The sequence below is a fragment of the Anopheles bellator genome, chromosome 1 (assembly GCF_943735745.2).
Source record: "Anopheles bellator chromosome 1, idAnoBellAS_SP24_06.2, whole genome shotgun sequence".
In the NCBI taxonomy this organism is placed as follows: domain Eukaryota; kingdom Metazoa; phylum Arthropoda; class Insecta; order Diptera; family Culicidae; genus Anopheles; species Anopheles bellator.
Genome location: NC_071285.1, coordinates 14,850,493 through 14,877,824, shown reverse-complemented (window position 1 = coordinate 14,877,824; position 27,332 = coordinate 14,850,493). Strand labels below are relative to the sequence as shown.

General features: G+C 42.8%; 3 protein-coding genes across 8 annotated transcripts; 2 read left to right on the top strand and 1 right to left on the bottom strand.

The window, feature by feature from the left end:
• The first annotated feature begins 945 nt into the window (after positions 1–945).
• LOC131205548 (probable phospholipid-transporting ATPase IA) lies at positions 946–24,646 on the top strand. Of its 6 annotated transcripts, none has more exons than XM_058197691.1 (16): positions 946–1,761; positions 7,878–7,998; positions 8,635–9,177; positions 9,326–9,461; positions 9,558–9,699; positions 10,096–10,205; positions 10,294–10,515; positions 11,213–11,986; positions 12,067–12,423; positions 12,501–12,757; positions 12,824–13,016; positions 13,089–13,207; positions 13,283–13,417; positions 13,528–13,587; positions 20,060–20,151; positions 22,512–22,749. In XM_058197691.1, the coding sequence occupies exons 1-16, from the start codon at positions 1,644–1,646 to the stop codon at positions 22,607–22,609; spliced, it is 3,477 nt and encodes a 1,158-aa protein (XP_058053674.1). In that variant the 5' UTR covers positions 946–1,643; the 3' UTR covers positions 22,610–22,749. The 6 variants fall into 6 exon arrangements, with proteins under 6 accessions (XP_058053674.1, XP_058053675.1, XP_058053678.1 ...); XM_058197692.1 differs by lacking the exon at positions 20,060–20,151 and adding an exon at positions 18,841–18,872; XM_058197695.1 differs by lacking the exon at positions 22,512–22,749 and adding an exon at positions 18,841–18,872 and having other exon boundaries at positions 20,060–20,120.
• A 129-nt stretch (positions 24,647–24,775) lies between these two features.
• LOC131205550 (cytochrome b-c1 complex subunit 10) lies at positions 24,776–25,390 on the top strand. The gene is made up of 2 exons (XM_058197698.1): positions 24,776–24,936; positions 25,107–25,390. The coding sequence occupies exons 1-2, from the start codon at positions 24,890–24,892 to the stop codon at positions 25,225–25,227; spliced, it is 168 nt and encodes a 55-aa protein (XP_058053681.1). The 5' UTR covers positions 24,776–24,889; the 3' UTR covers positions 25,228–25,390.
• LOC131205549 (zinc finger protein 16-like) lies at positions 25,112–27,332 on the bottom strand. The gene is made up of 4 exons (XM_058197697.1): positions 27,213–27,332; positions 26,403–27,139; positions 25,598–26,335; positions 25,112–25,532 (listed from the first exon to the last, which is right to left on the bottom strand). The coding sequence occupies exons 1-4, from the start codon at positions 27,327–27,329 to the stop codon at positions 25,466–25,468; spliced, it is 1,659 nt and encodes a 552-aa protein (XP_058053680.1). The 5' UTR covers positions 27,330–27,332; the 3' UTR covers positions 25,112–25,465.

Genomic DNA, 27,332 nt, shown 5'->3' with positions numbered 1-27,332 from the left:
TGAGACGCGATCATGTTATAGCTAAAGTACGCGCATCAATTACAAAGCCCATTGCATAACCTAATCGCCGTGTGTCCTCCGTGTCTCCCACATCAGAAACAATAGTCCGCCGTGGCAAGCACCATAATGGTGCCAGGGCGTGACTTTTCGAAGTGGAGAACTTTGCATACCGAATGGCGGCATCCACTCTAGTTGTGGAATTATAAAGTATCCACTCGATGGAGACTCGACTTCTGAGGAATTTAATATAAAGTGCATACTTCTGTTGCACCAGCGCCGGCCAATTGCTGGTGGATGACAATGCCCGCAAGCCGCGAGAACGGAATCCTAGTGGTATGCTTGAATTCGTCGTCCAATGCCTAGTATCCTATCGGTTTCAATTGAACTTATTACACTGTGTGCAATATGGACTGAATGTAAGAACCTTAACATTTGTGCCACGTCGTACGATCCTTCCACTTCAACGCTTTGTCTAATAGAGTTTATGTTATGAAACCGCCTGCAATACACTCTCCCTTGGGTGGTACAGCATTGAGTAGTTAAAATTCATCACGAGCATTACCCGTGGGGATCTGGTGGGACGCACCTCAATGTACAGCTCGCGATAGATAGGAAGGAAGTAGTGGTTTGCGTTGATAACGGATGCTCGTTGGGAAACCCCTGGCAGAACGTGTTGCGTTCCGTATCGCAACCCTGTCAGTTTGCCACAATCCGTTGGCCACATCGAATGGCGCCAAAAACCACATTGCATAGGTTCGTTGTTCAGCTGGAAACATTGGGATGCAGAAGCACCGAAACCTAGCAAGGTGGTGCTTATTGAATTAGTAATTATTTCTCTAAAAAATCCGATCTTTAGCGTGATCATTCGATGACTCCGATGCTCCAGTCCGTATGGGTGCAGCGCCTTTTGTGACATCCAGTTTGTGTTACGTGAGTTGTAGCGGAGGTTATGTGGTGCCTGTGACTATAATTTAATGAGCAATACGTACGGTGTGTTGTTGCTTATCGTGTGCCGTGTGTTGATTCTGTTCGGGAACTAGCGATGTATCGCTAAGACCAACCCACCACCGCTCTGAAGGTTACGTGTCGGAAACGGGTGAAGAAAAAAATAATAACATCGTTTAAACACACCGCCACCTACGAAGCACCTTGCCGCAATCCAATGTATTCACTGACCGTACGATCAGCCATCAGCAGCAACAGTAGGTGCGAACCATCGCCATCAACCAAGCGAATCGTTACGCAGATACGCGAACGGGTAATCAGTCAGCGAGGTCAACAACGAGTCATCTGGTCGCCCACATCGCCGGCACTGCCGAGGCTTTATACTATGCTTGGACTCGACGCGCCCAACTCGTGGGGCTTCGCACCATCCCCAGCATCGCACCGCATTGGCTCTCTTGGTGTTTGTTTACTCGGCATTTACTCTGTCTGAAATTTGGCAACGAGAGAGAGCCACATCGGCGAGCCCATCTGCAGCAATAGCCGATTGCGTTACTACAACTACCAGCCTAAAAGCCCCAAAGTCATCATCGTCATCGTCATCAGTGCAACATCGTCATCAGTCCTCATCATTTTGCCAGCATCATTGGCGCCATCGTCGTAGTCGTCGTGTGCGATAGGTATCCGAAAACGGTTAAACTATGCAACAGGTTGGCCAAGTCTTCAACATACGGAGAGGATTCGTGGCGCTCATCATTCGGATACGGCGGAGTCCAGCCTTATCAGACTTTTGCTGCCAGCGTAAACCACCAGCCGGACGTAAGCTCTCAACTTCTTGTTGTTACATGTTACATTTACTTTTCTTGAGCTTTTATCGTGTTATATCTTGCCGCATTACTTGGTACACCTATGTTTACATCACTGCATTCGACCGCCAAACTCGAGTGTGATAGAGGATTGTTTGATAAGATTCAAGGAGCGGTGCTGCGTGAGACACCGCATGGAAGGTGTGTCGATGGACAAAATATACTCATCGGCGACCCATGTGGGAAATATATAAGGTTGGGGAAAAAGTAATCGACGTTTTTCACGATAGAAGCCTTCAGTGATCGATATCTCGTCAAGTATCGTTCATACAGTTTCAAGTTTAGGGTCGTTTTCAAGTTGATACTTTACACTTAAAAAAAATGCTAACACTGTTTATTGTTTGTTTCATTCGTTTGTGAGTTACGGGGAGTAAACCATAGAAGTCACCAAAGAGAAAATTGAGTACATTTTACTGAAATGTTACGCACGTCTTTTTTGACTCGCCAGAAAGTCCTGGAGCTTGATTGGGAAGTTTTAATGCATCCATCGTATTGTCCGGACCTTGCACTAGACGATTATATATATGACGCTGTTTTCACAAATGATCACTGTTCCATAGCTCAACTTAATGAAATTAAATAGTGTTTGGTCATTAAATGCAATTTATTATCATTATCGTACGTGCAACATAATACTCCCGAGTCTCCAGTTCAACGGTTCTCCTCCACGCTGCAATAATATCCGCCAAGTCTATGTATCTCGTTGTTTTGTTCTTTATTGACTCACCAGCGGCGCGAGATGGTGGTGGTCGAGGGTAGGTTGATTTACGGAACATTCGCCCAACTTTTCTGGTCGGTTCTGAAACCTAGAGCGCGGCGTCTAGCGGGCAGCAGCCGTCATGAGAAGGAAATTGGTGAAAGTGGTGTGGAAAGTGCCATATTTCTATTAGCACGTTTCCCGCTACCTTGAAACGAACCATGTGAGAGTGTGTTTACCTTTGAATTTCCTTTTCCCTCCACGAGTCGGGCCCGACGGCTTCTGTTGCTGGAACTAACCGCCTATCGCCAGCGGAGAAGATTGGGAACGCTCCGGTGGGCCTTCCGCGCGACTGGGGTTAATTGATTTAACGATCAGTGTGACCATCAGATGGCGAGTGTGGAAGGAAAATAGGAACAGAGCATAAACATTGCCAATGAAAGAGAACTCACCAGAAGAGCTTAGTTAACCTTTTACGAACCATCGGGTGAAAACGAGAATAAATAAGTAAACAGACGCACCAATCTGATCGACCTCAATGAAGAACGTTTTTCGCATGCCTGCGATATGTGTGGACGGTGACCGTTTGTTTTGATTAAATCGGACGACAGTGGAATGCCTGAAAATCAAACAGCTGGACAAAGAAATTGAATTACAACACATCGTACCAAATGTTGACCATCTTCGACTCCATTTACCCGTTGTGCACCACAGTACAAAAACATTTTCCCAAGCTAAGCACAAGGAAAGGTAGTCCGTGGTTTGTCCTTTTGCGCCTGCGCCACCATCTGTCAGATGCTTCGCCAGATCGCAACGAAACGGAATGGGAAACGGGAGAATAACAAAAACATAACACCGAACCGAGCTGAAGCGACCATGCTGCACCAATACACAGCTGCGGCACACACGTTTGCGAAAGGACCTTTCCCCGCCTGTTCGCGGGTGTGCGTCAGGATTTTGCTCCTTTTTACAAGCGGTATCGTATACATGTGTAACATTTCCCCCGTGTTGTGTCCTTTCGCAACTGGTCCCGGGCATGAAAAATGTTCCACTTTCTCTGGCTTGCGTCGTCCTTGTTGGGTCTGTGTGTGTTTGTGTCCGAATTTACTTGCGAATGCTAGCAGGAGAGTCCTCGTTTGACATTTGTCTGCGAGCCAGCAGCAAAGCCACAGACTGTTCACGTTCACGGTATCTCGCGTTCCGTGCGTGATTTGCACGGGGAAAAATAAGGAAAATGCAGTTGTTGTGCTAAGCTGGAAATCCCGTGTGCTCAGTGCGTCCGGTTTCCCGTCGGTGGAGAACTGCCACGTTTAGATTGCGCTTTTGAACGACCGGAAAAAGGTCCAATTTGCCAGTAGTGATAAAGTGCATCCTGCTATGGCTTGCATGATCGGAAAATCGATTTCAAATTAAACGCGAAAACGCTGCACGGCGAATGGGCAGCGTTCAAGTGTCTTTCGGCTAATTCTACTACTGTACCGTGTATTAATTGTCGTAACCACTGTAGTCGGTGCTCTTTGTCATGTTTTCTTCACATCAAAGTAGTTTGCGTCTCTGCATGGAAAGCTCTTCCAGGGAGCCCCAATTGTGTTATTGCTACTCATCGTAGCAACCATTGGAGCGAAGGGGCAAACGATGATTTGGTGGATTATCGGCAAGTTCGAATCGTTTCACTCGGGGAATACTGGCTGGAGAAAGTAGTGGCAAACACATCATCTAAGCCAAACGGAAAACCCCCATCGTGCGGAGCATCAATAGCGAGTTTTGGGAACGCATTGTGAAAAGTTGTGTGAATGAGAAGTGGACGGTGCCAAGAATCAGTAAACTAGGAAGTTTCAGAATGTCCTTACGTTCCTTTCACTATTCGGGTAAATGCAAAACGGTGAGACATGTTAGCATATGTCTAGGCAGAGTTTACGATTGAACTTCCGTACTTCCGGACAGTGAGAAAAGCATCGCAAGGGTATGATAATTAGGTCAATGAAATGCATAACCCTCACGCAGCAACGTATCTACAGTATCCATGGAAGTGTACGGTATTTCCGGCTTGAAACCGCAGTCATGTGCAGATAAAATACGAATCTGCGTCATCGAAAAGCGCTTGGAAGCGAACAGTGCACAGTGGAGCAGGAACCGCACCTAAGGATAATCACTTTCGAGCCCCCCACTAACACATCCGACGGCAGCGTAGCAGTACCACCAACCGTGGGATATGGCTTTCAACTCCATGTATCGCGCACTGAGGTTGCGCTTAGTAAACCGTAAGCTGTCCATGCGTTTGCAGATCCCTAGTGGTTTTAGTTTGATTCACATCTTGCACCATTATCTGAGTGACTCCTCAAGGCCAGTGCCTTCCCTGTCCAGTTAGTATCCCGCTGCGTAGGTAATCTACTTCGTAATGATGGGTTTTCCCAGCAGAGACTGGTGTGTTTTTCGTGAGCTCTATCAAAGCATACTGCAACCAGATCGGTGACTGTGTCATAGCTTCTTTCTTTCGGGTAAATATTGAAAAGGATAATTTTTCCGTTCCCGAGCAGAGAACATCAGCTTCATTCCCGCCGCAGGCGGAATTGAATCGCCTGGGCTTCCATCAACGAATGCCTTTTTGTAGTCAGCAGCCGCCTACTCACTGCTGGATAGCGTCCAGCACTTAGTAAGATTTGTGCCTTTCCCGGAGCGCGGTGACCTGTTCGCGATCCGTTGCACGTTGTTCGCAGCAGGGCCACAACCCGCGAAGATCTTTCAACCATTATGATTTTTACTCGCCGACCAGGGCTACGGTACTCTGAAGAGATCTGCACCGTTATGTAAATGGTTATGCTAGGGAAGCAAATGAACGTATTATTATACAATTTTTGCATCGAATTGTTACGGCACCAATAGCGAAGTGACCGTGAAAAGTGGATGTTCGAGGACCTCGTGAAGGACCCTCTGAAGGAACATGTTTTGCTTTTTAGTAAACGTTCTTCCAGCCGTTTTCAGGATCGCTACACATTCCGTTACACAACCATAAATGTTGCAGAGAATCTAATTAAGAACACACGGCGAACTTCGGGAAATGATTAATGGATATGCTTTCGTGCTACTTTTGCAGTAAACGATAATTAGTGGTGGTCTATACATTTTAAACGGGCGCATACTTCCCATGAATTCCCATGACACGACAAGCCGACGGCGGAGGAGCAGTTCAAACACTGTTGGTGTGTTCTAGCTCGCGAATATGTAACTCTTGTTATTTTGAAACTCAGTGTCGTTGCCAGTGATAGAACACTACCCTGGGGGCCATTTGTATACATATCAATAGTTGATGAGACGACCAGACTTGTTTGTAAACACTATCAGTCACTGAATAAGAGAACATGGAAAATATTTTTTGAAAATAGGTGACCGTACTATCTTATCAGGTGCACCCATTGCCTTGTAGAGAAACATACTTAACTGTTATTGACTTTAACCAAGCACTGCGCCATTTGACATGAAAAATACTTCACTCACGTTTTCGTGCAGCACAAAAGCTAATCTTGGCATCATTTTCATGATAAACGTGTGATAAAATAATTATTATTCAATCTTGGACATTGGCCACGTGCGTGGTACAGATTGACACTCTTGTCAAACGGCCAAGAACAATTAACAGAAATCGTTCACTGTGTAGCTATAAGCTAGAATTAGATTCCCAATCCTCATAACAAATCTGCATCGGAGGCTTAAAGGAAGCAACGATACCAAAAATCCTTGTGCATTCACGGTTGCAACAAGATTTGGATCGGGCAAGATACAGACCACCGACGAGCAGCTAATAAAATAATTCAACATGGATTTATAGGTTTTGCGCTACCGGATGTTAGTGCCGCTTGCAGCACCGCACACACGGTTGCACTGCTGTTGAGATACAGGCAACGAGTCTCGAAACAGATCCCGGCTCGGTATGCCTATTCCGCATGACTAAAAACATATCCTAAATTCCCAGAGAATAAAGCAAAGAGTGAAAGAGAACAACGAATATTGGATGTGCAGTCGTTGCCAGTCGTTTAAGGACACGGTGCTCGCATTGTGGAGCCACCTTGTTTTTGGCACCGGGTCAGCAAAACATAAAACTGTAGCCAGCCAAGTGCATCTGCACCGTGGCTATCGCATCTTAGAGCGTTGAATGCATTCGTAGAATGTGGGTGCCCCGTTGGCTTGACTCTCGTACATGATGCCACGCGCCCTTACGCGACTGTGCGACTTTCCAAGGGCAGACATCGAGTCTGATACAAGTGGGTCATCAAGCGAGTCAAGATAACATTCAACGGGGGGAGGATATATGCTAGAGCTGGACAGGATCAGATACTGGCGGAACTTTCGCTGCCTTATGTACCCTGTTAGTTGCCGTTATCCAAAAGTACGACGCAGTGGAAAGCGCAGCTTCTTCATCTTTTGTCGTCTTGAACGAAGGATGCTGCTTTGTGCCAGCAGGTATGCCGCCAGAAGACTCTCTGGAATAGCCAGCATGGCTGGCGTCTTCGCTAACGGTCGCCAACACGCGGGACGCTAGGGCTGTATCGATCTTTCGAGTTTTGCAACTGTTCTCCTTTTATCCGGCGATGTTTTAAGCGAAAATACAAGTATCATAACTACAAGTTCGATTTGATGTTGATTTTCGCTCTTTATGTTGCCATACTCGTAGCCACATCCCATCGTTAGATGCCGAAATAATGGTGATTCTGAAATGTATCGATGAGATAGTTCGACACCTCGTATGAAATATTACTGCACAGAAAGTGTACGAAAAATGCGTTCCTGAGCGTTACACAAATATGCAGCGAGCGTGGAAAATCGTTTCAAAAAGGGCAATTTCATATTTTATGCTCCAGCAGAGGACAAGTGTGTCAGCGAAGGAAGCAATTTCCGTAGATCACCTTCCCTCTGCCGGGTTCTCTACGTGTTTCGTCGACAAGCCCAGTCAAACCAATCCTACCTACCTAGGCAAACCTGAAAGTCACCATCCGGTGGCAAAGTTGCTTTAAAACCATTAGGGGGCAAGTATACAGAATACTGTGGGCATCGATTGGCTTACCCTCCCCGTCCTCAGGCGTTGTTCATGTCCGCAGGCCCTCATATTGAAGGGTGTATGCTAACGACCGACCGGACTGAAGCAAATGTGTTCCGACGTTGACAGACATTTTCGTTGAATTATTGCTGGCCTCAAGCGACTACCTATCAACAACCCATATGACCGTTGACTTTTTTCCAACGTGTAACTAATTCAGTTGTTTAAATTATTTTAAACATTTTTTTACCTAACCACTGAATTAACTCCGCTAACATTTACGAAGATCCATCACCCATTACTGACCGGTGCTTCCTTCCGTTTCGTTTCCCTCCTGCAGATGATGATGATGCCACGACTTCGGGCATAACGTTGGATGACTCCGATAAACGTGTGATACGGCTGAACGAACCGCAAGGACAAAAGTATTGTAACAATCATATCTCTACTGCGAAATATAGGTAAGCTGATTCCGGGTCAACATCCGTTACCTCCGGGGTGTCTATGGGAAACAATGGCGTGTACTGGCTGGTATATCATGGCAGACCACCCGTAACCCAAGGCGTTCGGTCACCCTTAATCGTACTTGTTATGCATAACACATTATGGAATTATGGTCCCAACATCCTATTTCTGGCACAGCTGAGTCATTTATCGACCGTGGATCATAGGCAAAAATGGGGTTTCTTCACGTGTAAAACGAGAAACCGAAACCGTCAATGAACGTTATCTCCATCCATTGCGTGTATGGGAGGTGTTTCCTTATGTGGTCGTTAAAGATTTATGATAATTTACTTTGTTCCGGAATGAGTTTTCGAAAAATTTCGTACGGTTTCGAAGGTTGTAATCATGGTCGATTGTTTTTTTTCATTTTCTGATAAAAATTTTTGGATGTTATTGCATAAGTTAATGTAATTTGCATAAGCCTTGACATGTCCAGACCGTAATAGCTCAAGAGCAAGGATAAAGTTTAATTGTTTACTTTTATCTTACTGGCTGCAATAAGGTATACGCCAGTTGGGGAGAGAATTAAAAAGCTCTTTCGTTTTGTGCTTTACTATCATGTGGTTTTTCTTGTTTTTGTCCCATTCAAACAGTGCCCTTAGCTTCATACCATCGTTTCTATTCGAGCAGTTTCGACGGTACTCGAACTGCTTCTTTTTGTTCATCGCATTGCTGCAGCAGATACCGGACGTGTCCCCGACCGGTCGTTACACCACGCTCGTACCTTTAATCTTCATCCTTTCGGTGAGCGCGATCAAGGAGATCGTCGAGGACTTCAAGCGGCACCGAGCGGATGACGAGATCAACCACCGGGTGATCGAGGTGCTACGCAATGGCCAGTGGCACTCGATCATGTGGCAAGAGCTGTCGGTCGGCGACATCGTTAAGGTGCAGAACAACACCTTCTTCCCGGCCGACTTGGTGCTGCTGTCATCCAGCGAACCGCAGGGCATATCATTCATCGAGACATCTAACCTAGACGGCGAAACGAACCTGAAAATTCGCCAAGGTGTCCCGGCCACGGCCAAAATACTGGAAACGAAGGATTTCGCCCAGTTCCGTGGCACGCTGGAAAGTGAACCGCCGAACCGGCATCTGTACGAGTTCAATGGCGTGCTGAAGGAGCACGATAAATCGTAAGTGATGTAACCTAGCGTTGGTCCCGGAAATGAAGACCACCTGCTGTCGTTTGACACCAGTTGCTTCCGGTGCCCCGTGAAAGGGTGGTTAGTTTGTTTTGTACTACTGTTTACTTTATGCCTTTTTGCATTCCTATCTTTGCAGGGCGGTAGCGCTCGGACCGGACCAGCTGTTACTGCGCGGCGCCATGCTTCGCAACACGGCGTGGATATTCGGCATTGTTATCTACACCGGTCACGACACGAAACTTATGCGAAACTCTACCTCAGCGCCGCTGAAGGTAAGTGGTTAGCCTACGAGCTCTCCCGCTACTGTGTTGCTTGACCTATTGGCCCTTACCACCGATTTTTGTTTATTTCTTTCGTCCCAATTTCAGCGCTCCACCGTTGACAGACTGACAAACACGCAAATTCTTATGTTATTCTTCATTCTGATCATTCTCTGTATCGTGAGTTGCATTTTCAACCAAATTTGGACTAACGAACATTTTAAAACCGACTGGTACTTAGGCATACGCAGTGAGTATACGATATTTTTAGCGCCGTGTTGTTGCGGCCCAACGGGCGCCCTTCGCGCTTCCGATCGTGCTGCGACGCAACAGTGACCTATTTATGAAAGGCTTTCTGTCACGTTTTCGTGCCTGTCCCTCCACGTGTGGTCCGCATCCGGTGCGGAGGATATGCGTTGAAAGGCTCAATATACTTTTGAAATGTCAATGCCAGCAGCCGGGTACCACCGGGCACTGCTGAATGCTGAAAGAATTGTTTATTAAAATTATTCTCCCCCGGAAGTCGCATATGCGGTAGCAGCAGCACGATGATTTTCGAAGGTCGCTTTGGTCGCTATCCTTTAACGTACGGTACTAACACGCAGACACCCGCCTGTGTCTTTCTCGTGTTTGTTTCCCATTTCAGATCTTTTGAACAAAAACTTCGCCTATAATCTGCTTACGTTTATTATTCTGTACAATAATTTGATTCCAATATCGCTGCAAGTTACGCTTGAGTTGGTGCGGTTCCTGCAGGTACGAAAGCACGGGTGATGCGAAACGTGACGTCGGCACTGACCTGTCGATTCTCTTGCTTTACCCCTTTTAATACCACTACCTCTAGGCAATCTTCATCAACATGGACATCGACATGTACCACAAGGAGTCGAATACGCCGGCGATGGCGCGAACGTCGAATCTGAACGAGGAGCTCGGTATGGTGAAGTACATCTTCTCGGACAAGACGGGAACGCTTACGCGCAACGTAATGGAATTCAAAAAGTGCACGGTAGCCCGAACAGTCTACACAGCCGAAGATACTCCGGCCCAATCCCGGCTGGTGCAGGTACGTCATATGGACCACAAGTCGATAAACATATTCCGTTTGCGGCACCGAATTGACCTCCTTAAAACGCGCAAGAGTGTGCGGAAGGAATGCTAATGAATGTTTAATACGCTAGCCACAAAGAGTCGAATACCAAAGCGGGTTGACTTATAAATAGCAGTTATTGTTACTAAATTGTTGATCTGTTACTAAACAAGTTGTTTGAAAAGCCTTAGAAAAGGAGAATGAGAAAAGCGAGAAGTGATAGAGAGTTGTGTTTTTGGTGTTACCTATGAAATCGAGAAATTTGTTTTTAAAACATATAGTTAGCGCGTGTCTTGTTCATGTTTGAAGAAATCGATATCGCCTACGAATGTTGTATGCTTATCATTTGGATCTTCTGAATGACCCAATCATTAAAGAGGCAACAAAATGATGTTTGCTGACACAAACATTCCATTTTCGATTGCCTCCATTGATTCTGATGTGAAATTACGTCAATTTTTCAAACATTGAGCACAGGCAAACATAAACTTTTGTTTACAATTTGAGATTGATCATGAAAAAAACACGAACCTCGTTCAAGCTTTTATTATGCTCTATTATACTCTTCATAATGTAGATGTTGTCACAATGTCTTCGTACAACGATCCGAAAAGAGATATGATTTAAAGCAAAATATTCACAAAATGGTCGGTACGGTTTCTTCTGCTTCTAGAACATTATGAACAACCATCATACTGCACCGATATTGCGCGAATTCCTCACGCTGATGGCAATCTGCCACACGGTGATACCAGAAAAGAAGCCCGGTTGTGACGATATGACCGACATCCAGTATCACGCCGCCAGTCCGGACGAGCGGGCTCTAGTGTATGGAGCCAAGAAGTTTGGTTACGTGTTTCACACGCGCACACCCACGTTTGTCGAGATCGAGGCGCTGGGTGTACAGGAGCGCTTCGAAATACTGAACGTGCTCGAATTCACTTCGACGCGCAAACGAATGTCGGTAATCGCGCGCAACTCGAACGGTGAAATCAAGCTGTACTGCAAGGGAGCAGACACGGTGATCTACGAACGGCTTGCACCGAACGGGGTAGCATATCGAGAGGCCACCCTGACCCACCTGGAAGAGTTCGCCACCGAAGGGTTGCGAACGTTGTGCTGCGCCGTCTCCGTGATCCCGGACGACGTTTACGACGACTGGAAGCACACGTACCACAAGGCATCCACCTCGTTGCAGTATCGAGAGCAAAAGGTGGAGGATGCAGCCAATTTGATCGAAACGAACCTGATGCTTCTCGGTGCTACGGCCATCGAAGATAAGCTACAGGACGGTGTACCTGAAACGATCGCATCGCTGATCGAGGCCAAAATAAACGTGTGGGTACTGACGGGCGATAAGCAGGAGACGGCCATCAACATCGGTTACTCGTGTCAACTGTTGTCGCACGGCATGGACTTGATAATTCTGAACGAAGATTGCTTAGATGTACGTACTTAGCACATTGAAATAGGGCGAAGTGTCTCACGATCGACAGCTAACACGAACAATCTATTTTTTTCCTGTAGAATACGCGTAGCTGCATCCAGCGATACAGCGAACGGTACGATCAATCAATGCGCAAGGACAACAATGCGGCACTCATTGTTGATGGAAAGACGCTTAAGTACGCACTGAGCTGTGACTTGCGTCGAGACTTTCTCGATTTGTGCATCTCGTGTAAGGTTGTGATCTGCTGTCGGGTGTCGCCAATCCAGAAGGCGGATGTTGTGGAACTGGTGACCACGAACACAAAATCAGTTACGCTCGCAATCGGTGATGGTGCAAACGATGTCGCGATGATACAAAAGGCACACGTTGGTGTCGGTATATCCGGTGTAGAGGGACTGCAGGCGGCCTGCGCATCGGACTATTCGATCGCACAGGTAAATTATTGGGAAGGTTTACTATGGTTAGCGTCACTTCTGATAATTATGTACACTACTCGTTTTGTTCATTGCAGTTCAGTTATTTGCGAAAATTGCTGCTGGTGCACGGGGCCTGGAATTACAGCCGAATGTGTAAATTGATTCTATACAGCTTCTACAAAAACATCTGCCTGTACGTGATCGAGTTGTGGTTCGCAATTTACTCCGGATGGTCCGGCCAAATATTGTTCGAACGATGGACAATCGGTTTATACAATGTATTTTTTACTGCCCTGCCCCCGTTCGCAATGGGTCTGTTCGACAAGGTGACCTCGGCCGAGCAAATGCTAAAGTAAGGATCTCGAAAGGGAAAATGCTAAAAAGGGGATGACTTTAATGTACTATTTATTTTCTCCAGAGAACCGAGACTCTACGAACCTTCGCAAAGTGCGCAGTTATTTAACGTGAAAGTGTTTTGGCACTGGATCCTCAATGCATTGATACACTCAGCGGTACTGTACTGGCTGCCAATGAGCTCCTACAAGGGCGACGTTATATGGAGTAATGGGCGCGATGGTGGTTACTTAGTGTTAGGCAACATAGTATATACAGTAGGTGTTTCCTGGTTGCGTACTGCAGGATTTCAGCTCTCATAACGTCATCTCTTTTTCTTTGCGTTTCAGTATGTCGTTGTAACGGTTTGTTTGAAAGCAGGTCTCATCACCAACTCGTGGACATGGTTGACACACTGCTCGATCTGGGGATCAATGGTGCTGTGGCTATTATTTATTTTCATTTACAGGTACGATCAATTGATGAGTTTTTGAAAGAAGAACAGATGGTAATGTAATTTACTTCTTTTGTTACATCCCAACAGTAACATTTGGCCAACGTTACCGGTGGGAGCTGTGTTTACTGGTATGGACGATATGGTGTTCTCTTCACCGGTGTTTTGGCTAGGTTTGTTGCTAATCCCGGCCACTGCATTGCTGCCGGATGTTATTGTTAAAGTGTAAGTAGTTTTCATGTGCTTCTTTTTCTATCTAGCTTGCACTATGATCAAGTCTGATGTCAGTTCAATTTGGTTTTGTGACTCTCTGTTTTTCGGTTTTATTTAAACAGGATAAAAACTCACAAACAAGAGAAGAAACTTGCGCCACCCATCAAAGAATCGAGATCTTCGTAAGTATCATTACAAAAACATGATGCCCGAAAACTACATTCTTCCCCTCTTGCTACTCTGTCGGTCTGTCCTATTCTTCCGTCTCTATTTCGTTTCTCTCTGTGTATGTGTGCCACTTACCATTACGATTTGATACTTTTCCATTGTCAACTAACATCGATTTCCTGTTTGCATCAACTTATGTGCAGTGTCAAAATAAACTTAGCTTTGATCCGCGTATTGGTCTGACCGCTGAGTACGTTTATTAATTGTGTGTATACCGCCAAACCTACGTTTGTACTTAGTATGTTTTTGTATGCTTATATGATAGTTTTGCTAGTGGTGAAGTTATGTTATTTTAATTATTATTACTATTAGTTATTACATCATCCTCTTCTGCTTTCTGCCTGTCATATTTTAAAACTAATATTTTATTCAACAGCATATTAGGGACATGCATCATATCACCAAAAAATCACCATTGCTAAATGAAATTCGATTTGTCGATCGCTTAGTGTGTGTATGTTTAGTTCTGTTACTTTATGCTTATTCCAGGCCATTTTTCATCCGTTTTTCGGTTTAATTCCTGACGAGTCCAAAGTTTTCTATAAGAAAACTATCATTATTTTAAACTGAGCGTTGAAAATAGGACTACGATGTTCACGCAGCATGTTCGCTACAATGAAGGAGGAGGCAAACAATAATTAAGACTTCCACTTAAGAAAAATAGAAGAATTTCAAAAACCTGTGTTCATTTCTTCGTGTCGCGTTTGTATGTGTTCGTGCCTTAGTTCGATTCATTCCTAAATGCGATCATCATGTAACAGTAGTGAACATTGTATGCGTCAATATAATTTCTCAATTGCATTACATTACTAGAAAATAGCGCTTTCTACTATATTTTAGTACTATAGACATGTTTGTCTTTCAATAAATATGAAATCTTATTCTATTTCTCTCAATCGAACGATTGATTGTAACGCAATCAGATGGCTGACACAAGCCACATAAATATTTGAAAGTTAAAATTCACATATGAACTTTGTAGATTCTATCAGACGCAAATCTGGTTGGTACCAATACACCACATGCACAAAACACACACTTTTCCTGTAAAGAGCTACACTGACTTCGAAAGCAATTGCATGAAAAACTAACATCTATGGGGCAGAAACATTGAAAATCATGAAATATGAACCGTAATCGTTAGACTATTCGAGCCAAATATGGGAGAATTACTTATATAACTGATCTCAAGGAAACAGAAATCATGCGACTGGTTACTAGTAATTTACTATGCAATGTAGCGCTAGAATCAATGATAGACCGCACGCATTTTTGGATCAAGTTGGGACTAACTTCGTCAACAAAAATGTATTCCTTAGTCGATCTTCCTATTCCTGTTTCTATTTTAGGTTTTTTGTACACTTGGTTAGAAATATTTTTGTAATAATTTTTTTATTCGTTTAGTCTTAACTAAACTAAAATCGTCATTTTCCACCAAAAAATATATTACGCGTGACGTGTAAACATACATGACATGTTGAACGAACATCGCCAAAGGAAGAGTGTGCGCTTTTATCAATTAACAGGGTCTTGCTTTCTTTGACTAACATTCGAATCAAACTGTAACCTAAGAATCTGGACACGTTCGTGAAAAATATCGTCCGATATGAAACTGTTAGACTATGTTGTCGAAATGGTATAAAAGGTGACCTTAAAAATGGTAGACCTCAATATTGTGTTGCTAATTTTAGTATTCTAACATTCCACGTCATAAAAAGTATTACTAATGCGCAATCTAGGATCTATATTGTGTGATGTTCAAAATGGTTTTGTAAAAATTGTTTATTGTTCTTCTCATGTACGAGCTGTTTTTACATTTTGGCAAGTTTTTGTTGTAAATTTTTTTACCGCTTAACTAAACTGTTACATTTGACTTTTTGGGATAAACACTTTGTTTTGTTCTTGATTGATTATGAGCGTCTTTTTGAGAATTTTGCTCGTGTCAACGATATCTTACAGCAAAACAACATTGAAATAACCGTCCTCGATCACACTCAATGCAAACTTAACATTTTATTTTGTATCCTTACCACGGCTCGTCCACCACCTATGCGCGTTCCACCCGGTAACCCGGTAGAAGCTTAACGAAGATTCTCTCCTGGCGTAGACGTAACTCCGTGGCGCCCCTTCCAGCTTGGCATCACAACAGTATCCGTATAACCGAGTTGCACATGTAGAAGTTACGATTACTACGAGTTGTAGAACGCATAACAAGGCTGTTGAATTTGAATCTTTTGTAGCGTGTCGGGCTCATACTATTGTTGGTTACCGAAGAAGTAAACCGTCAATATTGTTTTTCTCCGTTTTTTAGTGTATAATGTCGATCTAATCGGAACAATGTGTAGGTAGTTTATGTAGCATATCAAATTTGTACGATAACAAAAGGTTTGGTGTCCAGCTGCGATGGAAACAGGCCACAATGAGCGACAAACGTAACACATTCCGTCCATCCGAGGCTGTCGTTAGCTTAGACATTCTTGAAATTCTTTTCTTTCTCATTGTAGTAATTGCACTGGTTTTGAAGACACTTCTCAGGTTCTTTATTTAAAATGCATTTTTTTGATCTGCCATTTCCAACCAGCTTACCGATATATCTGCAGCCTAGCCGTCTGTTGGGCGGCATTCGTTAACAGCGCGTTAAAACTTTGAGCTATACTGAACAGATAATATTCAAAGGCTATCAAAGATCGTCGATAAAACAAAAATATGAACTTAAAAGCTAAGCTTCAACGTAGATAATAAGACGAACGACGAAACAGTGCAATAGGGTCATCCGTGCTAAATAAGATATAAGAATGCACGCGAATATTGTAGAAGAATGCATGTGAATATCGATAGTATGGGAATATTAGGAATACCAAGTTATGCAGGAACGATTCCAAGGAACCAAGTTAGGCAGGCAGAATGTTATTCCAATTGATAGCGTAGGGTTCCACCGGTTGTAAATACATAAGTGTAGTGTTAAAGAACTCCACAGAGCAATTGTTTCTGTTATGTTCATCAATTAAAATGTGCATTATGCTAGATACCACGTCTCGTTCGTACGAGCTTCAGTGTTTGTGTACGTGCAACTAGGATCCGTGTGCTCACGAGCAACCAGTGCGATTATAATCCTGTATGTTTCTTTTGTATTCGTGACTAATGTACCTCGCGTGCTCACGCGCCTGCTCATCAACGACAAAAGTGCCGCCAGTAGCATTATTTTCAGCCAAAGTATGGGCCAGTTTAACGCTTGCGTTCCAGTAAACACTGTACATTAAGACCATCAGTCCTCCATTACAACAGGAAGGTGTTTTATGTGTGATTCAAAGATAATTTTTTCCTACTAAGACAGCACTCGTGTTGTGCGTAATAAACTCATCTTTCTGTTGGCAGTGGCTGTAGCTGTGTATGGCTCTTGTTTGTTAATATAGGTCATTTTATCGTACGCCTCGCTATCTGGCGTAATAGTGGTGCAATTACTGCGGCTTACACTCTCCGTGATACTTTGTTGTGCTTGCCTCAGGATAATGGTGTTCCGCTTTAAGCCCTTTCGTGTTATGTGTTGCCCGAACCTGCGGGATAATCTGATTGGTGCGGAAGCAACCTTGGGATGGGGAGGTGGTGCCCATAGGTCCACAAATTTGTCCACCTGCCGCTACATTCGCCAACACTGTACCTTTTATCCCTCAGTGATACAGAAGCCTACCGCATGATGCCACACGGAAGACGGAATGACTATTACGACGAGCTGGCGTAGGTTGTAAAGATTCGTGTTTTGCTCGATCAGGGCACGACGGTACTGCTGGAAAAGGTTTTCACTTCACTTTCAAAAGTGGTTAAAGAAAAGGTTTTTCAAAAATTCACTTTCATTAACATCGGAAACATTAATACAAATCAAAGAAGCAGTCTATCATCAAGTTTTATAGTGTAACGAAGTGAGGCTCCGGTTTTCAGCTAAATAAAGGGGGTTTTCAATTAAAATCTTTCAATCAAAATCGATCTAAGAAGACGGCGATGTGTGTTCGTTGCACTTCGTTCCTCATTCAATGCAGACATTTTGAGGCAAAATTTATTGATTAGTGTAAACGAAGAAAACGGTATAAAGAGAAAATCAGTCACCTAGGAAGATAAAGAATGATTTTTTGTACTTACTTCTATAAAAAGGGACAAAAAAAGAAGGAATTAAAAATTCGTTACCACTTTTAAAACATTATCTTAAATATACACCCATTTATAAGCTCATCGCAATCGAATTTGAATTTTGTCTTCGAAGCATCGAAGACAGACATCCGTCAATAGCCCAGCAGTGATAATTTGAATACAAATATTTATGACAGCTTCAAAATAGGCACATTTTATATGGAACAATAGCAAAATATGAAACACCCGTACTTACTTACAAAAGCCAATTTCTTTCGGTTCAGTAACGTGTCTGCAATATTGGATTCGTTTTATGTTTATACTGCACGTTATGTTACTTATTGATGAAAAATGATTAATCTCACTGAAATAGTTTCAAGCACGATAAAACAAATAAAAGAAATTTATCTTTACAAACCGAAAAACGAGACAAACATATAATAAGTTCATTTTTATACAACAAACAATACACTTACCAACCATCAAATGTTGAAGTATTACCATGCAAATTCCAAGGGAATTTTACTCTAGTATTAACACCATCCATGGAAATTTATTAGAACTTATCATTTCCCTAGTGAGTATTTCGTTTGAGTTTATTTTTAATTGCTTCGCACCAAGTATCCGAAACGGCGTGTGTGTGTTTTTTTGTCCCTGCAACCTTATAGGAGGAATGTTACCATTATCAGTTGACAGCTTTTTACATCACAATTTTACTTTCTTGAATTTATTATTTAGCTCAATTAAATATATGAATTATTGCATACAAAAACACTTGTTTTCTTGCAGAAGTAGTTTTTGATTGGTTAATCAATGTTCTTCGTTAGATTTGCGTTCGTGCCGTATGTTGTATAGTCTTAGAAATTACAGCATCGCGATCTTTAAAAACAAAAATAAAACCAAAAACGTAAACATACACATCCCAAATGTATCGCTCACCTCCACCACCAACTACATGGAAAACCTGTGTCTGTCGCCAAAGAAAAGTTACCACTTGATCGAGATCGCACCATAGACAAGCGTACTGTAATTCCTATTTACAAACACACCCTTTAAACATTTCCAATTTTCCGACTTTTCTTCAGAACTATGCATGCCTTGGGATCGATTATCCGGTGTAAGTAGCTCAACTAGACATGCAAAGTATTTAAAAAATCGTTAATTCAAATCACAGCATCACACAATTTTAGCGTACACACTTCATCATTACCAAACACGAGCAGTTTCGTCCAGTTTGCCATCACTGAACATTGGATGTTTTTGAACGCTGGCTTGTAACTCTGTTGAAAACTGAACCTAAAAACGTTTAATTTTTTATCGGTTCATCCCATGGCTGCTAGCAATAAAACACACTATTTGGTATGCAGCTTCTACTTATCGTTTTGATATCTTTGTTTGCCAAATAACTGCTCGTTAAATTGCTATTCTACACCGAAAAGTGTGCACGTTGCAATGTAATTTCTTGATGTGATTTGATGTACTAGAATCCTTTCAGTAAAGCAATTTCTGTACATTCTTATGTTGGATCATATTATAGGTTTTTTGAAAGAATTCGAATTATGCTCTCTTTCATAATGAAAAAACAAAGACTGTCCCGAATGCTTCCTGCACATTGCTACGCTTGAGATTAGTGAAATTGCTCGCTGTTGTACAAGCTTTTCATCACTTCCCGGTTGAAGTTGACACAAAGCAAAGCAATGCACAATAACTGATTGGGGATTTAACTTACAAGCTAAAGAAAATCACTGTCTAAAACTCTTCTTACCCACCAGACGTTGCATCTGTGTCCGGGCAGCTAACAAATTGTTTCATTTGCCGTTCTTCGTAGTGTCTTCGTAGTGTTCTTCGCCTATCTTTGAATCCTGAGTGCGTGCGTGCGTGTGTATGTGGTGTTCTTCCTTTGAGTTCAAATTTTGTCACATGAATTTTGCGAATGGCAAGAAACAACATCGGAAACAATGAGCTCGAAAGTACCCTATTCTATGTACTGTTCTTTACCTTTAGTGTGCTATTTCAAATCCATTCTTTTCATTTCGCGGACGTTGGACTGACGAACGTTTTAGGTTTGGTGTTCAAAGACCATTTGTGATGGGATTGTTTTTCTTTTTTTGCACGGTACTAAACAAGTTGCCACTGCGGTTTTTGATTTGTTATGTTATCCCTTTTCTATTTAATCCCCATGGCTCTTGTGCTCTGTTTCATCTCTCTCTGGTGCCCTTTTCTTCCCGTCTCTTTGCGTCGCTCATCAGCAGTTCGTCTTTCTTTGTTGAACTTTATTTTATTGGACCAAACGAATTGTTACAGATTAACCGAAACCGCAAGACTTCTGCGAAACGTACGGCGGGTCTTCACCGGAAGATCACACGCAACCGAAAATAAAGAACTAGAGTTGAAGCGTGAGTATTCACCGTGAAACTGTCCTTCCCGTTTCTATCTTTCTCTTTTTCTATCACAAACACAATAATTGTTGGATTAATGTTTAAACAAGCAACAGTACAAAACAGTTGGCTTCTAACGTTAAACGTAAACGCTAAACAGTCGTTCTTGTAGAATTTAGACTAATAATCGAGACAAAACTAAAACACTTGTTGGAACATATTGAACAGCGGATCAACAGCAGTGTTCTATTCAATCGACGAACTCGTCGATACACGCATAATTCTAAATTGTAGTGTTTATTTTCTCTTCAACGTTACTTGTTTCATGAGACACTGACGACATCAAACTAAAACCTCTCCAATTGATAAAGCGCTGATAAAGACCATGAATTGTGAACTTTTTCGAGTAGGAGATGGTGATTCACTCATCTGTAGAAGGTACCGCGTACCATGCGTCTCCATGGCCAACGCCTTTCGAATTTTTCGATTCTAACCGTAACATTAAAATTGTATTCCACTCGCCAGCGCTAATCACAATCCCAACTGGAGCTTCTTCGGTCCTCGTTCCTCAAACCAACCTTGCTATAAATTTGTTAAAGACTAATATCGTCATCCGCTGTCTGGGAAGGAAAAAAAACACCTTACACAACCGACTGACGCGATTCTACTGGCACTTTTTCGAATGTTATTACCATGAACCACGGCCATGTACATAAAACATTCACGTTTGGCCTTCTAACGGGCACGCTGGTAGTTGATGCGGTGGTGCGATGTTGTTATACTGCGATTCCGTTCTTTCGTCAAGTCGAGAGCAGCTTGTTGGCTGGTCGGGAGTCCTAGGGACTAGTTCCGCCCCATGACTAGGTTCCGTCTCTAAACCCTACTACGGTAGCCTTACACTACTGTTCAGCATTTCAATGGCTGCCCGCTGCTGCATTGTATGTTTGGGCTCTTCGATTGTGTACTGTCGATTGCACGTGATACACGCGCTATGTTTGACCAAGGGAAAAGAAAATTATACTACTTCCAGCGCGGTCGTGACCCTGCCGTTGACTCACTCAATAATTTAATGCACAATCGTGAATGTAATCAGTGAATAACAATAATGTTTCATTCGCCGGTATACATTCTACAGTCCCCTCGAGGTGCAGGACAAACATGGGACTGCTTTCGTTCGGTCAGAAAATGTGTTGTCACCAAGCGTCACAAAGGACAATTTTTGTATTGCATTTTTTATCAACCTCCGCTTATCGTTCTTTTTTTACGTATAGCAAAGTTTTCATTTGTGTTCTCACTTTCATTTTGGACCCGTCGCTAATTGCTGCACACAATTGCACAACACTGCCTCTAATGAGTATCAAACGTTCCTCAAAGAGATAGTAGTCACACTGCTCACACTACTTACTATGTTTCAACTATTTATTCATTTTCGCTCGAACACTTTTGCACCTATCGGTGCGCCACGCGAATGCCACGACGAAGAAATGAAACCAACAGTATCAATAAATAATCCCCGTTGTTCAACAAGGAAGCCCACTCAAACGGCGCTGATTGACACGTGGCATAGATGACTTTCCAACACGTGTTTGTCGGTTTATTTGTTGAACCAAGAAACTAATCAGAAATCGTCGGACATTGAACGAAGTTTCAGGGTTCAAGGATCCATAGTGTCCATGTTTTTTTCCAGAATGACTATGGATTTAGTTTAATAGTTAACAGTTGATTACGAACTCAAATTCCATCGCGTACAAACGGAGACGGACAGTGCTTCGCTTGTCGGTTTGAATGAATTGACAAGCAATGAAACCATTCATAATTGAAGTCAGCTTTTCTTGTTTCTCATGTGTTGTGCAGTATTTGTATTTATGTGTTTGTTTAATGACTTTAAACTTTTACAATATGCATTGTTTATTATTCATGCGGCTTTTTGCACATAATATTCAAACTAACTCATACACGCCACACATTATCGCTGCTTCTTCACCCAAAAAAACATACCACAATTGCTACTCCAAAAATATACATTTGTGGAATTCAATGTTATTATGGTTATATTAAAAAAATCATGAACCTATTATGGAAAAATACGATCTGATAAGAAATGGTAGAAACATGTTACTAAAATTGAACGATATTCAAAATATCCCATTTTCAAAATTAGTTATCAGCGTCCCCAGATCGAAAGTAAATTATCAGTAAAGTTTTAATGATTGTGTTTTTCTCGTACGTTATCTATCTTAAGCAAGTCACATACTTACTCCATAGCTGCTTTTCTAACAATTAAATATTGATGTGAGAGTTTCATTACCATTTAGTATAGTAAGAGTTATCTTTCATTCGTTGCCTGAACTCACAACATCCTTTCTTTCCGCGTCCAGATGGATTTGCGTTTTCCCAGGAAGAACATGGAGCTGTACGGCAGGCCGACGTTATCCGGGCGTACGACACGAACCTGCCGAAACCGGATGGAAACTGAGAGTGCCACGGTTGCGCGTACTGTTACGACAAATACTTTACTGTGTGCTGAGACGGAGCCAGTTCCGGCTGCTTCGGCGACTGTCGCACCGTTGCAGTCGGAGAAAGTACGTTTCCCAACATGCCGATACCGGCTTGAGGCGCGTGTGAGGAATAAATTCTGCGTCTCGATAAAATCGTATCATTTGGCCAAACTTAACATGCTCTTCATGGGTGTAATGGTGTGTAATGAATAAGTAAAGTTTTGTGTTGAGTGTTGTTGAGTGCTCGCAGGTTGCATTTATTGGATTTATTCGGCCCAGATAGACCTGTACAAAAAGGGATTGTATTGTCTGTAACTGACCTGAAAGATGAGGGTTAAACTATTTACAACATCTAACAACTACCTAACAAAAGTATGGAAGCAGATCTGCATCTAAATCTCGTCAACATTTGACTTAAAATGGTGTCGGAGCAAACCACAAGCTCATACGAGCTAAAAAAACAAAACGGCTGACATCTGTACAGTAACAACGCTTTATTGAATGGGTTCAAAGGTCGCATGGTATAATTAATACTAATCAAATATAAGAAAAACAATACACTATCGAACTAAAATTACTACTTATTAGCTTTACAATGCAGGGTAAACTTTTAGGTATGATTTAAGGTCACTTAATACGAATGTGAATGGCATTTGCAACGGATTTTCTACTCTCTATTTGATTCCTGCAGTTTATCCAGGTTTGACAGTTTTTTATTCAATTTTATTTAGAAAAACAACAATTCATTGTACTCTAAATTTCGGTCCCAATGTTTTGAGTAGTCTACCACAAATACTAGATTGTTCAAATTTAACCGTATTCTTTTTTGTCAAGAAATAATTACTCCGTTATTTAACCCACCTTCGAAGTCAGTACATATCAATCGTGCTTTTAAAGTATTCGTTTTCTGTGGCTCTTCACCAGTTTTCTTCGTTGCCTTCCTTTTTATGTTGTTTTTGCCTATTCTTCAGCCCCTATGAAAAAAATGAAATGAGATCTTTATTAAATTTGAATGAAAAGTAGCGTGAACCGTAAAGATAAGTAATTACAATGGGCCTCATATTGCAAATCAATGCATGTATTTATGGATTTGATGTATGTTGGCTGATTCAGTGTCTTTTTACGTGTTGTTAATGTCAAGCCGCAATCAGATGTAACAACGGATCTAATGCAGAACACTGTAGTATTATGAACTTCTTGTTTTTCTCTCTTTCTTACAAATAAGACCTTAACAAAGGTAACAAAGGGCGAAAAATCAATGCCAGTCTGCTATATCTACCATATTGAATCATTTTAAAGATCGAAGCCAATTTGCCCTTGGATGGGAGTTTAAAGTGATTGCATGGAAACGTAAAACGAGTGACACAGATCGATAATCTTTCCCAAGATCTATTTCAGCAAACAGTTAACAAAACGATAACCCGTGAATTTGTACTAACGTGAATATAAGAAGCGAAACAAAGTCCTTAATAAACATTAACAACGGGCTATGGGAAACCCAAATACTTTCTATTGGTACGCAGAATTTCTCGACGCCATTAGACACTAGAAAAGAAATTGAATCCAAAGCAACCTATCTAATGTTACACATTCGGACGCAATTGGTGATAAAACATTTGTTTCGAAAGAATAAATTCTAATGTCCTTTAAAAGAAAATCAGTAGTCCTTCAGTGTACATTAGAATTACTCTACAAATTACAACAAACAATAAAACCGTAGACCTTGTAGCAGTAACCTTAAAAAAACACTGGTGTGCGATCGGTAACGGATGCCGTAAGCAATGTATAACATAATCATTTGGTTCGGTTCGCATGTCTCGTACATATGTGCATTAACCTACAGGAAATAATAGTGGACAAAGAAATAAAAGTCAAAATATGATTCGATGATTGCTATATTCAATGTTGTAGCAGCTGTATCGTTAAGAGACAGACTATCAATGAGAACTTCTTTGCCTAAACAGACTCAAGTTTTATTTTTAAAAAACACTCGAAAGGCAAGCATTCCTGTTCAAATTTTCAGCCTAAAACGGTTTGGATTTGAAAATGACACTCACGATTTATCGCGACATCGTACTGAATCATTCGAGCGTACGATGTAAACTACCCGTACTTTGACAGTCCGTGACGTCGATTGTCAATGCTTGCGTTCGAAGTCCTGTGTTTTTCTTTGAAGGTTTGGAAAGAGATTTATCTACGCTTCGATACCGCGTTCTTCGCTGCTGATCGTCTCCGGATCGTGAATTAACCTGCTAGCCATGAGGATCCCACTTGGACGTAAACAGGCCGAGCAAGCCGCTCAATGGCAAGTACCAAAAAACTCAGACAGGCCACTAGCAGGATTGGAAGGGCAGTGAAGAAAACGTCCTCCGCTTGCAGACTTATATAATGCCCCCGTTTTCGCTTATCCGAGATTTGCATCCCATTGATTGCCACATCCGGTAATTGTAAGTTATTTTTCGCTAACCATTTCAGGGCAACATCTGCTGGAGCCTACGGAGCGGCAGCGGCGTTAATCGGATGCTACCTAACCGACTGGCGGGTGATCGTCTCATACATCCCCTTCTACGGAGGCAAGTTCGACAAGAAAGAATAGAAAGGCCCTCAACTATGGTACTTCGAAGAGTGGGTTAATATCGTTCTAGTAAACCAAAAACTTGGTCTGGAGCAAACCTTCCGGACCACAGTGGTTCTTTGCGTATGTGACATCTCGTGTGCTTCAAATTTGCAGTTTCAATAAGAGTACAGAACTACGGTTATCGATCAGTGTATTTTTTCATTCACAAACTAAAGTACGCCCTGCCGTATCGACTACGATGATAGAGGCGCAAAAATTAAGACAGATGGCTAACCTTTGATTCAGTATTTATCTTTGCCAAAATTGCTCGTTCGCGAAACTCCCTGCGGAAAAGAAAATGAAACTCCAAGATCAGCAATCGAATTTCGGAACACAACAATATACGTACCGTTTCTCTTCTTGCTTTTGCTTATTCTGCTGTGCCAACTCTTCCGGGTGCATCCGCTTTCGGTGGACGTAATAGTTGCCGCTCGAGGCGAACTTTCGCGAGCAAAACTCGCACGCGTACTTGTGCACGCCCGTGTGCTGCACCATATGGTTCTGGAGATTTGTTTTGAGCTTGAATGCTTTGCCACATTCGCCGCAGACATGCGGACGTTTGTTCGAATGCTTAACCCGGATGTGATTCTGTAGGCACTGCACGTTGACGGCAGAGTAATCGCACTGGTCGCATTGATGCCTGACCTGAGAGTGTTGTATCATGTGTTTGCGCAAGCAGACTTTGTTTTTGAGCCACTTGCCGCACTCCTCGCACTGCACTTGATGCAATGGTGGCTGATGCGTGGTCATATGGTACGCCAAATTGCAGCGATTATTAAACTGCTTCGCGCAGATGTGGCATACTACCGGTCCATTACCGTCCGGCTGGTGGTCGGCGTGCACCGCAGCCATGTGTTCCTGCAAGCCTTTAGTTGAACGGTACGACCGATCGCAAATGCTGCACACAAGGAGCGTGTTCTGCTCTTTGCTGTGATGCGAGGCCTGGTGAGTTGCCAGCACGCTTGAGTAGCTGAAGCGACGAGGGCAGTGGCTACACTGGAGAGGTCGCTTATCTTCCGGTAAATGATTTTTAATGTGCAAGCGAAGCGTCTGCTGGGAAGTCATAATTTTTCTACAAATCGGGCACCTGAAATAATTGCTCGGTTAAAATGGATCAAATACGCTACGCTATGCTTCCTGTTGATAATACAAACTCGAATGCTTCCGGCTGGACATGGGTAGCCATGTGTGTTGCCATCAATTTCAGTCTTCTCATCTTACGGCCGCAGCACTCCACGTATCCAGTGGTACTGTGCATCGTTTGATAGTGGTTGAAAAGCTCTTCTATCGTTTGCCACCCACCATGGTTGCAAATGTCACATTCAAGATCATAAAACTTTTCCATGTACTTGCGCAGCTGTCCGCCACGAACAACAAACTTTCCATCCTGCAGCAATTTGGGTATGGTAATCGTATTGTCGGCTGATTCTGACCCTTCATCAATGTCCACAACAGTACCCTCGTCGTGGCCACTGAAATCACTTCGTCGATCGCTGCCATCCTCGCTAGTTGGTTCTTTTTCGAGTGCATCATCAGTTTCTTGGATTTGCACTTCTACGTAGCATGGTTCTACGGCTCCTTCGTTCGCCCCTTGCACGGTCTGGATTGTTATTCGGTGCGCCACCTTAAACTGTTGAACCTCATCGTAGGATGGTGGACCGTTTTCGGCTTCCGGCGAAGCGGTCGGTGCAACTGCCACAGTGGCGAACTCTTCTTCCTCGGCGATGTAGGGTGGCTTTGCGGAGGGCTCTTGATAAACGATCGAATCCGGTTGGTTGAAAGCAAGGATAACCTGATTATCGCCCACCTCTCGGTAGAATTCTTCGAAGGCCTCCACTTTTTGCCAACATTTGAGGCAAATATGTTTCGGCAGCGAACTTTCTTTTTTCACCTGCAAGGTTCGAAAAAAATCCATAGATTCAGGCGGCTTGTAAAATCGAATTAACTCTATCTCACTAGCTTACGCTTAGATTCAAATGGGCTATCAGCTTCTCGCACACTTTCGCCTCGCACGCCCGTTCGTCGAAGATGTCTATCATCTCGCCGGTAGTGTAAAGGCACAATCTGCAACATACTTCCATTAC

Excerpts from the sequence above, each read along its gene's own strand:
- LOC131205548 (XM_058197690.1), top strand. The coding sequence starts at position 1,644 with ATGCAACAGGTTGGCCAAGTCTTCAACATACGGAGAGGATTCGTGGCG. Across the intron at positions 1,762-7,877 it reads GCGTAAACCACCAGCCGGAC|ATGATGATGATGCCACGACT; the intron begins GTAAGCTCTCAA and ends TCCCTCCTGCAG. Across the intron at positions 12,758-12,823 it reads TCGGCCGAGCAAATGCTAAA|AGAACCGAGACTCTACGAAC; the intron begins GTAAGGATCTCG and ends TATTTTCTCCAG.
- LOC131205549 (XM_058197697.1), bottom strand. The coding sequence starts at position 27,329 with ATGGAAGTATGTTGCAGATTGTGCCTTTACACTACCGGCGAGATGATA. Across the intron at positions 26,336-26,402 it reads GTCCAGCCGGAAGCATTCGA|GTGCCCGATTTGTAGAAAAA; the intron begins GTTTGTATTATC and ends CAATTATTTCAG. Across the intron at positions 25,533-25,597 it reads CAAAAGCAAGAAGAGAAACG|GGAGTTTCGCGAACGAGCAA; the intron begins GTACGTATATTG and ends TCTTTTCCGCAG.
- LOC131205550 (XM_058197698.1), top strand. The coding sequence starts at position 24,890 with ATGAGGATCCCACTTGGACGTAAACAGGCCGAGCAAGCCGCTCAATG. Across the intron at positions 24,937-25,106 it reads GCCGAGCAAGCCGCTCAATG|GGCAACATCTGCTGGAGCCT; the intron begins GCAAGTACCAAA and ends TAACCATTTCAG.